At 42.0% G+C, this 13,427-nt stretch overlaps 1 protein-coding gene across 1 annotated transcript in view; it reads right to left on the bottom strand.

The window, feature by feature from the left end:
• Window positions 1-86: 86 nt before the first annotated feature.
• The window catches only part of LOC107041523 (rab3 GTPase-activating protein non-catalytic subunit), a 20,911-nt gene continuing 7,570 nt past the window's right edge, over window positions 87-13,427 (bottom strand). Inside the window, exons 2-3 of the mRNA XM_015262118.2 lie at window positions 1,693-5,510; window positions 87-529 (exon numbers count right to left, since the gene is read on the bottom strand). Of these exons, the coding sequence (XP_015117604.1) occupies window positions 224-529; window positions 1,693-5,510 (4,124 nt within the window). The 3' untranslated portion in view covers window positions 87-223. The remainder of the gene's footprint in view (window positions 530-1,692; window positions 5,511-13,427) is intronic.

Raw genomic sequence — 13,427 nt, 5'->3', positions numbered from 1 at the left:
CACAGGATTGTTTCTAAATCAGGATTGAATCTCGATTGAATCAATTCAACGAGAAGTCAATAAGGGATTTCATGAAATGGAATATATTCTTCGCCTCCTCCTCTCTTTATTCTCCTCTCATCTTAAAAATGTTTCTACTCAACAAGATTCATGAGACAAAACAATGACAATAATAATATATTACAATTGATCATCTATTATTTATAATACACAACAAATTTATTTATAACTGCCCATCGTAGATGAAGGTAGCGTCGAGCATCAACTGCGCCAGGTGATAGTCCTTGTGGGTCTCGGGCAGATATCGCGATACCTTTCGTATTAATTCGATGGTTGCGTCATGGGAGCTCGTGGATATGACGACACATTGAATATTGAGCTGTTCTAGATATTGTGCGAGTGATGGACTTATCCTGGAGACTTGCTCTAGGAGGGATGGTGTCTGGGACAGGTAATTCATCATTCTTCTGCCTGCTACTGGTAGCAGGCTTACTGCCAGGGATTCCGTGTTGTTTATTGCCATGGAAATCTATTCCAGTGAATAGAAAACGAAATTTCGAGGATAATTTGACGAGAATTAACCATTTTTTGGAAGGAGAATTAATATTTTTAAGAAATGTTCGAAAATACGAGGTAGATGACACGTGTGGACGCCGCCATCGTGGCGGTGCCTCCACTTCGTGTTTTCAAACAGACCTGAAAATTATTTATTCTTTTAGGATCACCCTCAACTCACTTAATCTGGTTTCTATAAAGTGAACAAATTTTTTAAGCCATCTTTCAGATTTTTCCATCGCTTTTTCGCGGAGAATTCATGGCGCGAAGTTTTTTCTCGAATTTCAGTATTTTTTTTATTCCCGAGATTTCTTAATTAAGAAGAATTAATCATTTTGTAATAATTTTAGTGGCGCCTCCACCTCGCGTTTTCAATCACGGCTGAAAATTATTTAGCTTTTTGAGATCCCCCTCAACTCACTTCATCCGGTTTTTATAAAGTGAACAAATTTTTTAAGCCATCTTTCAGATTTTTCCATCGGTTTTTGGCTGAGAATTCATGGCGCGAAGTTTTTCCCGAATTGCAGTGTTTTTTTTACTCCCGAGGGTTCTTAATTAAGGAGAATTAATAATTTTGTAATAATTTTAGTGGCGCCTCCACCTCGTGTTTTCAACCACTTCTGAAAATTATTCTTTTTTTTTTAATCACTCTCAATTCACTTCATCTGGTGTCTATAGAGTGAACAATTGTTTAAGCCATCTTTCAGATTTTTTCATCGTTTTTTGGCTGACAATTCATGGCGCTAAGTTTTTCCCAAATTTCTGTATTTCTTATGGCGGTTCAGTGTGAATCGCGAATTAATAACCCGTGGTTAGTAAAAATAAAGTCGGTTGAATTAATCACGTGAGATGTGTTTAAAATCAGTTTCGAAATCGGACTGAGGGATTTGGTCGGGAGCGTGAGCGTTCAAATACCCTTTATCATGGAAAGTTCGGAAATTATCTAGAAAGATGACGAGAACCAGGGATAGATCGATGTTTGTCTCAAACATGAACGATATTCGAAATAATAATTCGTTGTGGCTCGCGCTACATATTTTTTGACTCCCGAAGCTGCTCAAAGCACAATCCACGGACATTTTCAGGGTCAAACATTCTTAAAACTCAAGCATAAGCTTTAACCAAAATAATGCTCACCTCTTCCGCCTGTCTATCGAATCCATTGACATAAAGTTGATAGACCTGATGAATCCTCAACCGATCCTTATCAATCTTCCATAAAGCCGCCATCGTCTGGCACTTGCTCATCCACAAAACGGCCTCACTATCACAAGCCTCCCCGCCCTCCCCCGAAGTCTTCTGATGAATGGCCTCAACAGAAGCTGTGATGACTCTGCACAAGAACTCCATCCTCATATTGTCCCGCTTATCATCCCTGTACCAACCCAAAACCGTCTTATCCGTGATGTCTTGAAAGAAGTACTGATTGCTAGCCGAATCAAACAGATTAACCATCAGCCTGAGGGTCTTGAGATTGAAATGCGCGATCATATGCAGCACATTAGCCAGCTGGAAATGCAGCATGATGAGGTCGAACCACGCAGGTGTCTGGGAAACCGCCAGAACCGCGAAGGGCTGAGGACCCGCGGTCGTGTGTCCCTCCCACAACTCCTCAAACTTCAAGACAACATCGTTATCCTCATCAACAACTTCAGAATCCAGGAAAATATCGAGGAATGTCACACAATGCTGCAGGAGAAGGCCCAATTCAGTATCAGACAATCCGATCTCCTGCATGCACAATCGTTCCTTGGGCAGTTTTCCCAGTTTGTTCATGAGCTTAGAAGCCGTCTCCATCCGTTTCTTGATGTGAATGTTCCAAAGAAGGCAGCACACCCCGTGCCTCATGCATTTGGACGGAATTTTCCGCAGAATGTTCAAAGCAACTTCTAGGGACTGTAGCTTCGTGACGTTCTTGCTCCAATGCATGACGAACTCCCAGCACAAATTCGCCAGTAAAATGCTGCTGGTCAGACTGTACGGGAAGTGCTGCCTCAGAAGAGAGATCTTTTCCGAGACTTCCCGAGTGACTGGATCAAGATGTCTCTCCAAAACACTTCCTTTATCTTCTTTGACAGTAGCATTATCATCATTGCTGTGAGGACCATTCGACTTTTCTGCCGCTTGACCTTCGACGTCACGCGAGGCCACTTCTACAGCCTGTGAATACTCAACATGTGGATCAATAAGACTCTCAGGATCGACTCCAGATGACGACAACCACTTGGCCACAATCTCCGAAATGGATCCTTTCCCCTTGGAGATGATGTACCCCATCGAGATGTCAAGCCTCTCATACGGCAGGGAGTTGAACCGTCCGCTGCTATTCGGAATTGGCTGATTTATGACGGCGTTGAGAAGCGAGACATCCTCAAGGTTTCCAATGAGCAAGGTGAACTGACAAGTGTCGTTGCTGATGGTCTCCCACTCCTGGCCCTTCTCGCTATCATAATTTTCAGCACCTTCAGCCTCTTTATCAGAAATACAGTCCCTTCGCCTCTGCTGGCTGATCTCAACAGTCCTGCAAGCCAAAGCAGCCGTCAACGCCTGGAAAGGTCTAGGGGAGGACATCAGAATGCCCCTGATGTCGCTCCACCAGGAGGAAATCCCCTCGTGACCCTCATCTCCCTCGCGATCACCTTCGATGTTATCAAGGGCGCAGATGCCATGCAGCAACTGCGTGAATCTGCTGAGTTCGATCTCCAGCGGTGCCCCCGGCAGTTTCTTCAGCCAGTAGATCAACGCCAACTCAACCATAGACTTCGATCGTATGTTGGAGGCCTGCGCCGCCTCCTCCCATTCAGCTGTCGATTCACTGGAATACATCCAGCCTTGATAAATAAGCGAGCCAATCTGATACTTCTTGTCCTCGCTCAAGTCCGGCGTCAGCCCAATGCTGTTCTGCTGCACGCCGAAATCAAAGGACGATATAAAGTTCAGGAATAGTTCGCCGTCGTCTTTGAAGGTGACCCTAGTCTGGGACTTCATGGGTTCGAACTCGTAGAGGTGTTGGGATAATTTGAGAATCCTGTCGACTTCATGTTCAGACGTTAACAGAACTTTGGACAGACACTTTGTGTCTGGAATGCAGCTGGACGCGACAGTGTTGTACTCCGGGGGGCGATCGAACAGCGACCTGACATATTTGTAGAACTCTATAGCCTTCTGTAGCTGAATGGAGATCCTGTAGAGGGTCTTTCGCGCAGGCTCAAGTTCGTCATCCTCGAACTGTATCAAAGCGTTGACGAAGCAGTCAGTAGCTGCTAGCAAGGCATCCGGCGTGATGTGTCTATTTCCCATGAGCATCTCGATTATCTGCAGTCTAATCTCATTAGTCTTCAAGTCTGAACAGACACTCTTGATCTGGCTGATCAGCCTGTCTTCGTCGAACTCCACCTCCCTCATGAATGTCTTGAGCTTCTTGAAGAGATGAATATCTCGCGCTCGTTTTCCGTTTTTGCTACTAAGTGCGTAATGGAATGGAACGGATAGATCCTTCAGTCCACCTGCCGGATCCATGAATACACAAGCATACTGCGGCTTATTGGCGATGACTGGAGCGGTGTCATTCAGCCCCACAAGTCCATAATTGATGTAGATTAGTCTGCCATTTTTGCTAGCCGTGAAGGTCGTGATCTTCCCCCCCTGCTGAATGCCCCAGACATCAATGACTCCCTTCTTAGGTGCGTAAATGACCAGAAATAGTGCGGTTTTCAAAGCGTATCGAGTAGTTTTTCGTTGCGACCCTTTATGACTCTTTTCATTTAAACGATTCGTCGACAAATGCTTGTCCTCACTGACTTCGATCCACCCGCACTGCGCGTCCCTGTACCCCTTCCACATCCTCAAAGCCACCCCCTTCTTATTATTCAAGAGTACGACCCGTCCCATAGCGTCGGAAACCACCGACAGCGCCCTGTTTGGGCTAGTGATGAAGTTGTCGCCCTCTCTCATGACATCGCTCAAGGCAAACCTGCAGGTCATGACTTCCGGTGACTCGCCAGCCGGGCCCTTCTTCTCCTGAGCGTTCGTATTTGCATTGCTATTGTTCCCCTTAAGGTTGGTCCTCAGCCAGGGCACCGCCGTACCGATTTTTCCAATGGCGTTCGCCAAGGAACTAGCCATCGCCATTGCGACGTCTGACAGGACGGGGGCCGCGCCCCCTTCCAGGGCGTAATGGAAACCGAGGTAGGGGCGCTTGCCGGTTGCTATGGTCAGGGTATGTTGCGGGGCACTGGACCTGTAGGACGCGCCATAGCCCCCGCAGATGGAGGCGGTCATCAGGTGATCGAAAGTATTGACTGAGGTGATCCCTATGAACTCGCAGTCGTTAATAATGTCTTGCTCTTTGAAACCGAATTTTCGGAAGGTCAGGGTCGAAGGGGAATTGGAAAGTTTGTCCCCGAATTTCTCGAGGGAGTTCGCTTGGATCTGGGCTAGGTGGTTCCTTCGAGCCCGCAAAGTAGAAAATAGGGGGAATCCCGGGAGAATGGAGATGGCGGTGGTGTACAAGACATGGATCTCCTCGGTCAGACTGGTGTCGCCGGCGTGGCTAGTCAGGGAAGTTAGGGATTGACATTTTATTGATATGAGATTTTCGTTGTGGAGTTGTTCTTCTAGTAACAGAGCACCGAACTCTGTGTAGAATCGGATGAAGCCGGTGCTGAAACCGACTGCTATACAGGTCCAGTCCACGCCCCCGACGATGTTTGATTTGCCGAGGAGCGCCAGGGGGAGGCATAAGACTGAGGTGACGTACTCGGTTGGGTCCGAGGTCAGGGCACCACTCCAGGTGATGTTGAATTTATTTTTTACGTCACTGGACTCTTGAAGGTCCCATTTTGAGGTGAGGATTACCGCTTGGCGATGGAGGGCCAGGACCAGGACGTCTCCTGTTGATGAGAGAGAGAGGAGGCTGTCCTGCAGGGGGAGCTCCTCTTTTGGAATGTGGTCCACTAGGGATTATATATGTTGATATTATTTATTACCGCCTTTTTTGGGAAGCCGTAAATTATATATTAGAATATATAAGGGGGCATTCAAATATTATGTCACAAAATCAACTTCCACTTTATGTAGAGAACAATTTGGTATTTATTTTTTCTAGTATAAATAAAAATCTCGTGAATAATCAATTCTTTCTTCAATACTTTCTGAGTATGTCAACTTATTATTACTGCATTCAAATAATAATTCCTGTTTGCGAATCGTTTAGATACCTGGGAGAAAAAAAAATCGTCAAATAATTAATCTCATGGGCGAGTCAAACGAATTTTCATAAAAATGAGTGAAGGGTCATTTGAGTGAAGGGTTGTTGATCAATGAACGCTTCATCGCTTCATTCTTCATCTTCGTCATCTTCAGTATTATATGGGACTGCCAAAAGTTTCTTTTGACGGTTGACAGCAATTCGGATAGAACGTACATTTGGAATAACTGCCATGACACCACAGTGTCGCTGCTGCTCTTTTGAATTGCAGCGATAAGCATAATAAACTTCGCATTTTTAGCTTTCTTTCTAGGTTGATGTCCGGTTTCCTTTTCGTGGAAGCGACGGATGAAAAATATTACTTTATGTTATTAGGCTCGATAAACCGCGATTCTACACTCGCTTCGCTCGGTTAGATCGCGTTTTTCGGGCCCAACGACATAAAATATCGTATGTCACACGGCGATAAAAGCGTTATCTGGCGAATGTGGGTTTATAATCCGAGCCGAAAGCGATACTTTTATCGCCTGATGACATAATATACTATTTCGTCACTAGGCCGAAGGAAACTTTGCTGGCGAATATGAGTTTGCAATACGAACCAAAGGGGACGACTGCAATCATATGAGCTAGAAACGCTTTTTTCGGCCGGGTAACGAACATTATTTTTTGTCATTTGTCCAGAGACAGCGATTCGTGAAACGAATCACTGAAGTTTGAAATTAAAAAAAAAAGTATATGGTATAACATCACAATCTAAGCAACACCCCCTCCCCCCTCCATCAGAGTCGTCACGAAATGCAGACCCGTCTCACCCTCCTAATAGCGTCACGTAATATTTGAACGCTCCCTAATTGGAAATATCTGTGTTATGTTTCGTAATGATATAGGGATATTGATGCAGTGGTTGGGCAACTATACAACTGCACCTTTTACAAGGCTATCGACGACCGACCCCACCAAATACGAGTCTACCTGTACAACTGCACCTTTTACATCTCCACCAAGCGACACCCTCACCGAAACGATTTGAATATTGACAACTCTACCGCGCGAACATTACTACCCAATGATTCGAGAAATTTACATCCCCACCGTGGTACAAGCCAATCAGCGAACGAGTCGACCCGATGATGACTCACCCTGTACAACTGCACCGTACGACAAGCCTACCCACGAATTTTTGATTTGTAACATCCCCACCGAAAGATAACCCCACCGGCACTAATCTCCACCGGGTTTTTTTTTTTTTTTTATTGCTCTAGAAATCCGTACAGGATTTATTGGCTTAACGGAAACAGTTTTTTCCGTTTTGTTAGCATGTCTGTTACAGCACTGATTGTTGTCTTACGTACTATTATACATATAACGTTAGATCTTAATATTACAATCTTTTAGAAACTTATCGATAGCTTTTATGACAGGTAGACTTAGTGAGTGCAATATACAGTTGATATGAGGTGGAAATTGTATTTGTTTCTGGATTTTCTTCAACATTTTAACCCTGTTATATTCATACTTCGGACAGTTCCACAGAATGTGGTTAAAGTTCTCCTCCGGATGGCCACATGAGCATTTTGGGTCATTTATAATATTTATGCGATGAAGGGAACTTGCTGTATTGGTGTGATTGGACCGGGCTCTGTTGATCCATACGATCGTTTCTCTGGATAGCTTCCGAAATTTCGCAAACCACGGTTTTTTATTCTTTGTATAAAACGACTGGAAGTACACTGTTCCCTTACTTTCGCTTTTTTCAATTATCGTTTTCGTTGTAGAAGAGAAGGCTTTCTCCTTAAATTTTTCCTGGAAATCGGTAAATGGAATTCTATCTATATCTATTTGCAGATTTTCTGTCGCCGCTTTCGCAGTAGAGTCCGCTTGCTCATTGAATTCAATTCCCATGTGGGATGGGATCCAGTAAAATTGAATGAGGCGATCCGGGTACATTTCGGTTAGCTGGTTATATTTACGTTTTATTTCTAAGATGTAATTATTGCTTTTTATGTTCAATGAGACATTTTGAAGAGCTTGAAGAGCACTGAGACTATCCGAGAATATATGCACGTTTTGGTCGCTATTATTTATTGCAATGCTCATGGCATCGTTTAGAGCTGAGCATTCAGCAGTGTATACTGATGCATTAGCGTTCATACTTTTACCCTCGCAAATATTCAGCTGTGGACAGATAACACTAGAACCGACCGCATTTCCATCTTTGATCTTGCTACCATCCGTGAACATACAATAGGATGAGTTCCAATTTTTCTTCAGCTCTTCTGTCAGTATCTGAACTCTTCCAGTTGTTTTAATCAGTTCCCCGATTTCCGTATTAACAGGAATTTCGAGCATGAGGTTATTAAATTCGTGACTGTATATATTGTATGCATCTTTTTGTTCTAAGGCTTCTACCATTGTCCGTAAATTTGTGATGGATTGCAATAATAGTCTATTTTGTTTTTTGGCGATTTTGTATTTAGAACTATAAAATGTCTCGATTGTTTTGTGTAGTAACAGATTGTTATTACTCATTACTTTTATGATGAAGTTTTCAGCTAAAAAGGCTGCTCGATCTCTGATGGTCATTAATTTAGATTCTGCGAGAAGTATGTTCGTGGGAGTACTTCGGCGATATCCCAGGGCCGCCCTGACTGCATCATATTGTATTTTTTCTAGTTTGTGGGTCAGTTGCTTTGAGAATGGATAATAGGTGTGAAGACCGTAGTCAATTATTGCGCGAATGTAGCTTTTGTATAGGATTAGTAGAGTTTCTGGGTCCGAGCCCCACCAAGTTCCCCTTAAAAATTTAACGATGTTTAAAGCTTTTTGTGTTTTTCTTTCCACGTAGTCCACCTGAGATTTGAAAGTCAACTTATAGTCAAATATAACCCCGAGAAATCGACAGGATTCTACTGATTTGATTGTGTGGTTTTTTATTTTCATGATTGTGTCCCCCGGGCTGATTTTTTTATTGTTAAAGTGTATGAGTTGAGTCTTTGGTGGATTTATATCCAGGCCAATGGCAGAGAGATTATTATTTAAGGACAGGATAGCTTTTTCCAATCGCAATTTACATTCGTCTATCTTCGCACCAGAACAGTATATGGCCGTGTCGTCGGCGAACTGAGATACCGCTACTCCATCAGGGATATTTTTAATAATGTCGTTGACATAAACAGAGTACAGTAGTGGGCTTAGTACTCCACCTTGTGGGACCCCTTTATGTATGTAACGAACTCCGTTTGAATACTCTGTGCTTATTTTCCTCTCATGAGATAGGAATTTAACAAATTTAGCGATGTTGCTAGAGCATCCTATTGATGCTAACTTTTCCACAAGGATATCAGAGTTCACGTTATCGAACGCCCCAGACACATCTAGGAAAACCGCTAATACATGTTGCCTCCTGGATAAGGCCTGACTAACACACAATGTTAAATTAGCTAGATTATTTGCACATGAGCTGCCCTTCCTAAATCCCGTTTGTGTATTGCTTAGTAGTTTATTGTTTTCGATCCACCAATCTAGTCGGTTCTTTATCATGGTTTCGTATAACTTACATGTACATGAAGTCAGTGTGATTGGTCTGACGCTAGTACCATCGCCTTTTGGGATGAAGTGAACATAATGGTCATTCCATGCCTTTGGATATGCACCAGAAGAGAACATTTCATTGTATAAATCAAGCAACACTAATTGATATTTTGTTGGTAATTTTTTCAGAATTTGGTAATCAACTCCATCAATTCCGGGAGAGCTTTTTACTTTACGAGACTTGAGCGCCGTGATAAATTCTGTAAAATTGAATTGGTTGGATAGGAAATGGTTGTCCACGCATTCTGGCGATGTTTCGGGATTGCTAGGAACGTACGGTGGACTTATTCTATTTAATGCCTCTTCTATTTTTTCGACATATTGCAAGTTTTCTGCTGGGTTTTCCTCCTTTGTTTTAACCCATTTGTTCTTCAGTATTCTAGCTTTGTTCCACACGTATTTAATATTTACTCTGGAGTCTAATGATTGAGAAAACTTGATAAAATACTCTTTTTTTTTCTGTTTGAATAGTTTTTTGGCGACGGCACATAAGCGCTTATATTCCGTACGGTGGTTCAAATCACGTGAAAAAGACCATTTTTTGTAAGCTGCCCTTGTGAGTCTTTTGGTGCGATTGCATTCTTCGTCCCACCAACTGACCGGATTACTTTTCTTCTCTTTTTTATTTTTTTTACTATCTTTCATATTTTGGCGTTTTTTAACTGGAGTATGTTTTTTAATAGTATCCCTGATCGTATCGAAGAAATTGTCGTACTTTTCATTTATCGTTAGTTCTTCGAGTTGTTCAGTTATTACTGTATGATAGTTTTCGTCAAGTTGTTTTATTACTTTATTCCAATCTGTTTTTAATGAGTAAATTTTGAAAGTTTTTTTTTGATAGTAAAATTTGAGTACATTTATATTAACTATGAGTGGAAAGTGATCTGATCCCCATGGTTCGTCGTTCACCTTGCAATTAATGATGTCAGATATCTCCTGGGTTGACAATAACAGATCGATATTTGATTTGCTGTGTGTTCGAGGATCTTCATGTGTCAGTGTATCGGTGTTGTGTATTGTTAGGTCATAGTTTTCGATTGCTTTATACAGCCTTGTACCATTAGTATCGTAATCACGACAATTCCATACGGTATTGTGTGCATTGAAATCGCCAAATATTAAAGTGTTGTTAGTAATTTCTACGTTTGAGATTATGTTTTGCCACTCTACTTCAGTTAGATTAAAACCCGGAGGCCTATAGCAAATCAGTAACGATATCTCGGGATGAATATTTGTTAACTTCAGTCCGCACATTTCGACTCTTGGGTCTGGTATTGTTAGGTTTTTTATTTCTGTATAGGCAATACTTTTTTCAATAAAAATAATTATACCTCCTCCTTTAGAACCATCTCTGTCTTTTCGAAAGGTTATGTGTCCTGGGTATTGGAATTGACTCATTGGAGTTGTCGAAATATTGAGTCTCGATTCTAGGCATACTAAGATATCTACCCCTTTCAAAATCATTGTTAATTCTTCCCTCACTCTTCTTACACTACGAGCATTCCATAGAACAATTTTCAAGTTCTTATTATACTTATTTTGCTTTTCTTTTTCGATCATTTATTTTAATATTTATATATATATATATATATTTTTACTCGATTTTCCTTGTTTTATGCTGTGTGGACGTTGTTTTCGGCGGCTACGGCTCCGTTGATTGGCTTTTACTGGGTTGCACGGGAGGCTGGACTGTCCTCCTCCTCATCTACGATTGTCGGTGGATTCCCTTCCTTTGCCGGTTCGGTCGAGGCGTTGATCGATTTGAGCTTTTTGACTATTCTGCTTATACGGCTCTTGAGACTCCGATCCCCGAGAAATTTCGTCACATTGGTAAGCATCGCGATAATTCCTTGTGTGTCGGTCGTGAAACTCAGGGCTATGGAGGCCGGATTCGATGAACCCTGCGTCCTCGCCAAGAACGTTTTTAGCTGGTCGAGTGTATTTGTCTTTAAATTCCGTCAGATGTGCTTCTGCACCCTTCAAAGGGCCATCTAATGCTGCTTTAGCATCATTGCATGAGGATAAGCTGGAGAGAGAGGATGCGTCACTTTCAATGTCTGAGTTATCGGGAGTGTCCGTCGGCATGGCTGCTTTCTTCTTAGCAGGAGCAGTATTTCCAGATGAGAGACTGGCTATTGAACGATTACGTTTGCCTTGCCCCTNTAATATTTCCAGATGAGAGACTGACTATTGAACGATTACGTTTGCCTTGCCCCTTGGTAGCCCAGTCCATGTTTACTTTATTCGCTTCCTCATTAGTTATTGATTGCTGAATATTTGTGTCGACAGCTGTACTTGGACGTTGGGATGCCGTATTATTCACCTCAGGTGTTATGGTCTCCGTGTTTTTGTCTGGGCATGCCCTGGCTACGTGGCCTTTCTTTCTGCAATTGAAACAAGTTATCGAGTCCGTAGATGTGAATATCCAGTAATCGATTGTATCGTGGTGTACGCAGAATTTTTCAGGTAGTTTCACTACGTCTGAGTAAGGAATTTGTATTTGCCGTCTGTTGCACATAAGGTGCGTAAACCCAACATCGTTGATGCCTGCTCGTACTGGAGTAAGCGGAGAAGCAGGGGAAATGCCCAGTTCAATTAGTTTTTGGACAATAGTCGAACTAGGAACCCATGGAAAGATGTTGGACAGTGTTACTCGTTTGGTTTTCGGGATGTATGGTTGTATCAAGATGTCTCTTCCATTAATGTTGATCGATGTTTCAGTTTCTACTAGATTTTCCACTAGGGTTTTGTTGGCCAAGACGAAGAGTATTCTCTTGTTCGAGATATGAGCTACTGAGATCATGTGCGCTGGATCTACAATTTTGCCAAGGGCCAGTGCATAATCACGAGTAGTTAGACCTTCAATCACCTCTAGCACGATAGCTTGATCCTTTTGTGGGAGTGACTCTTGTCGAATAATCTGGGAGTATGAAGGACTAGGGATGGTAACTTGAGTAGATTCGGCCATGGTGTCAGTTGGGTTATATTCCCCCCGTAGTCGGAAGAAATATGCACCGGCAAGACCCCTTAAGGGTCAAAACAGTTAGATAAATGAATTAATTTAGTTTAGTGTAATTCTTCAATGCTTATGCAATTGCACTTTTAATTTACATTACACGCGGCACAGTAATACTAAACTGATAATCGAACACAAACGGAGTAGTTAGTAAACACGTCTACTCTCTTCACCGGTTCGATCCGGACCCTCCACCGGGTTTTATCCCTACCGAAAATACATCCCTGCTGATTATTTCCCGAATTTTTTTTCCCCACTCCATTTTTCAACAAATTTTTCGTCAGGGTGTACGGGATTAATGGGGACGAAGGAATATATTTTGGAACGAATTTTTAGTCCATTCTATTGAAAAATGCCGCAGCTTTTCTGCAGTTGTTATGAATTCAAATATTTAACAGAAATTATTTTTAAAAAAAATTAACAGAATTTTATTTTTCTATAGAATTTATCCTGTTAAAATATTTTTTATAAAAACTCTTCGGCTCGAATTTCTCAAGTTTGTTTGTTAATTTCCTAACGGAAGAATACACGGAGAAAAAAATTCCAGAATTTTTCAGGCGAAATTCAGGCAAAAATTACCGTGCCGTCTGGTAAAGTGGGTTCAATTGTCTAGCACCAGAAAAATTCCGGTGCTGCATAGTAAAAATTCCGGTAACGCACAATAAAAGCTTGATCCCTGACTGTTTTCTATTACATGATAAATTTCATTCAATAGTTAAAAATGAGTAAACATTGTCATTCAGCATATCATCCTATTAATTTTATTTTAACCTCTCCTCCACATCCTCTCTCCCATATTAAAAGCGGAATGCGCGGCAAACGTATGTGGAACGTTTGACAGGCCAATGTATATCTACAGCGTTATACACCTCATGAAGCGAAAATAAAGGGCACTTATTTTATTTCTTAACCGTTTTATCACAACACTAATTAATATTTCACTGAATTGATATTATGAAAAACATTAACCTGGGGTTTCAGTAAGGAGATATGTGAGAGAGGAGGCTAGAGGAGGCGACGGAATAAATCATCTGGTCACGTTGAGTCGATGTT

This window comes from Diachasma alloeum, unplaced genomic scaffold, assembly GCF_001412515.2.
Source record: "Diachasma alloeum isolate Michigan unplaced genomic scaffold, Dall2.0 Dall_scaffold_00366, whole genome shotgun sequence".
In the NCBI taxonomy this organism is placed as follows: Eukaryota; Metazoa; Arthropoda; class Insecta; order Hymenoptera; family Braconidae; genus Diachasma; species Diachasma alloeum.
Note: the sequence above shows the minus strand (reverse complement) of the source record. Positions and strands in the feature narration are given on the sequence as shown.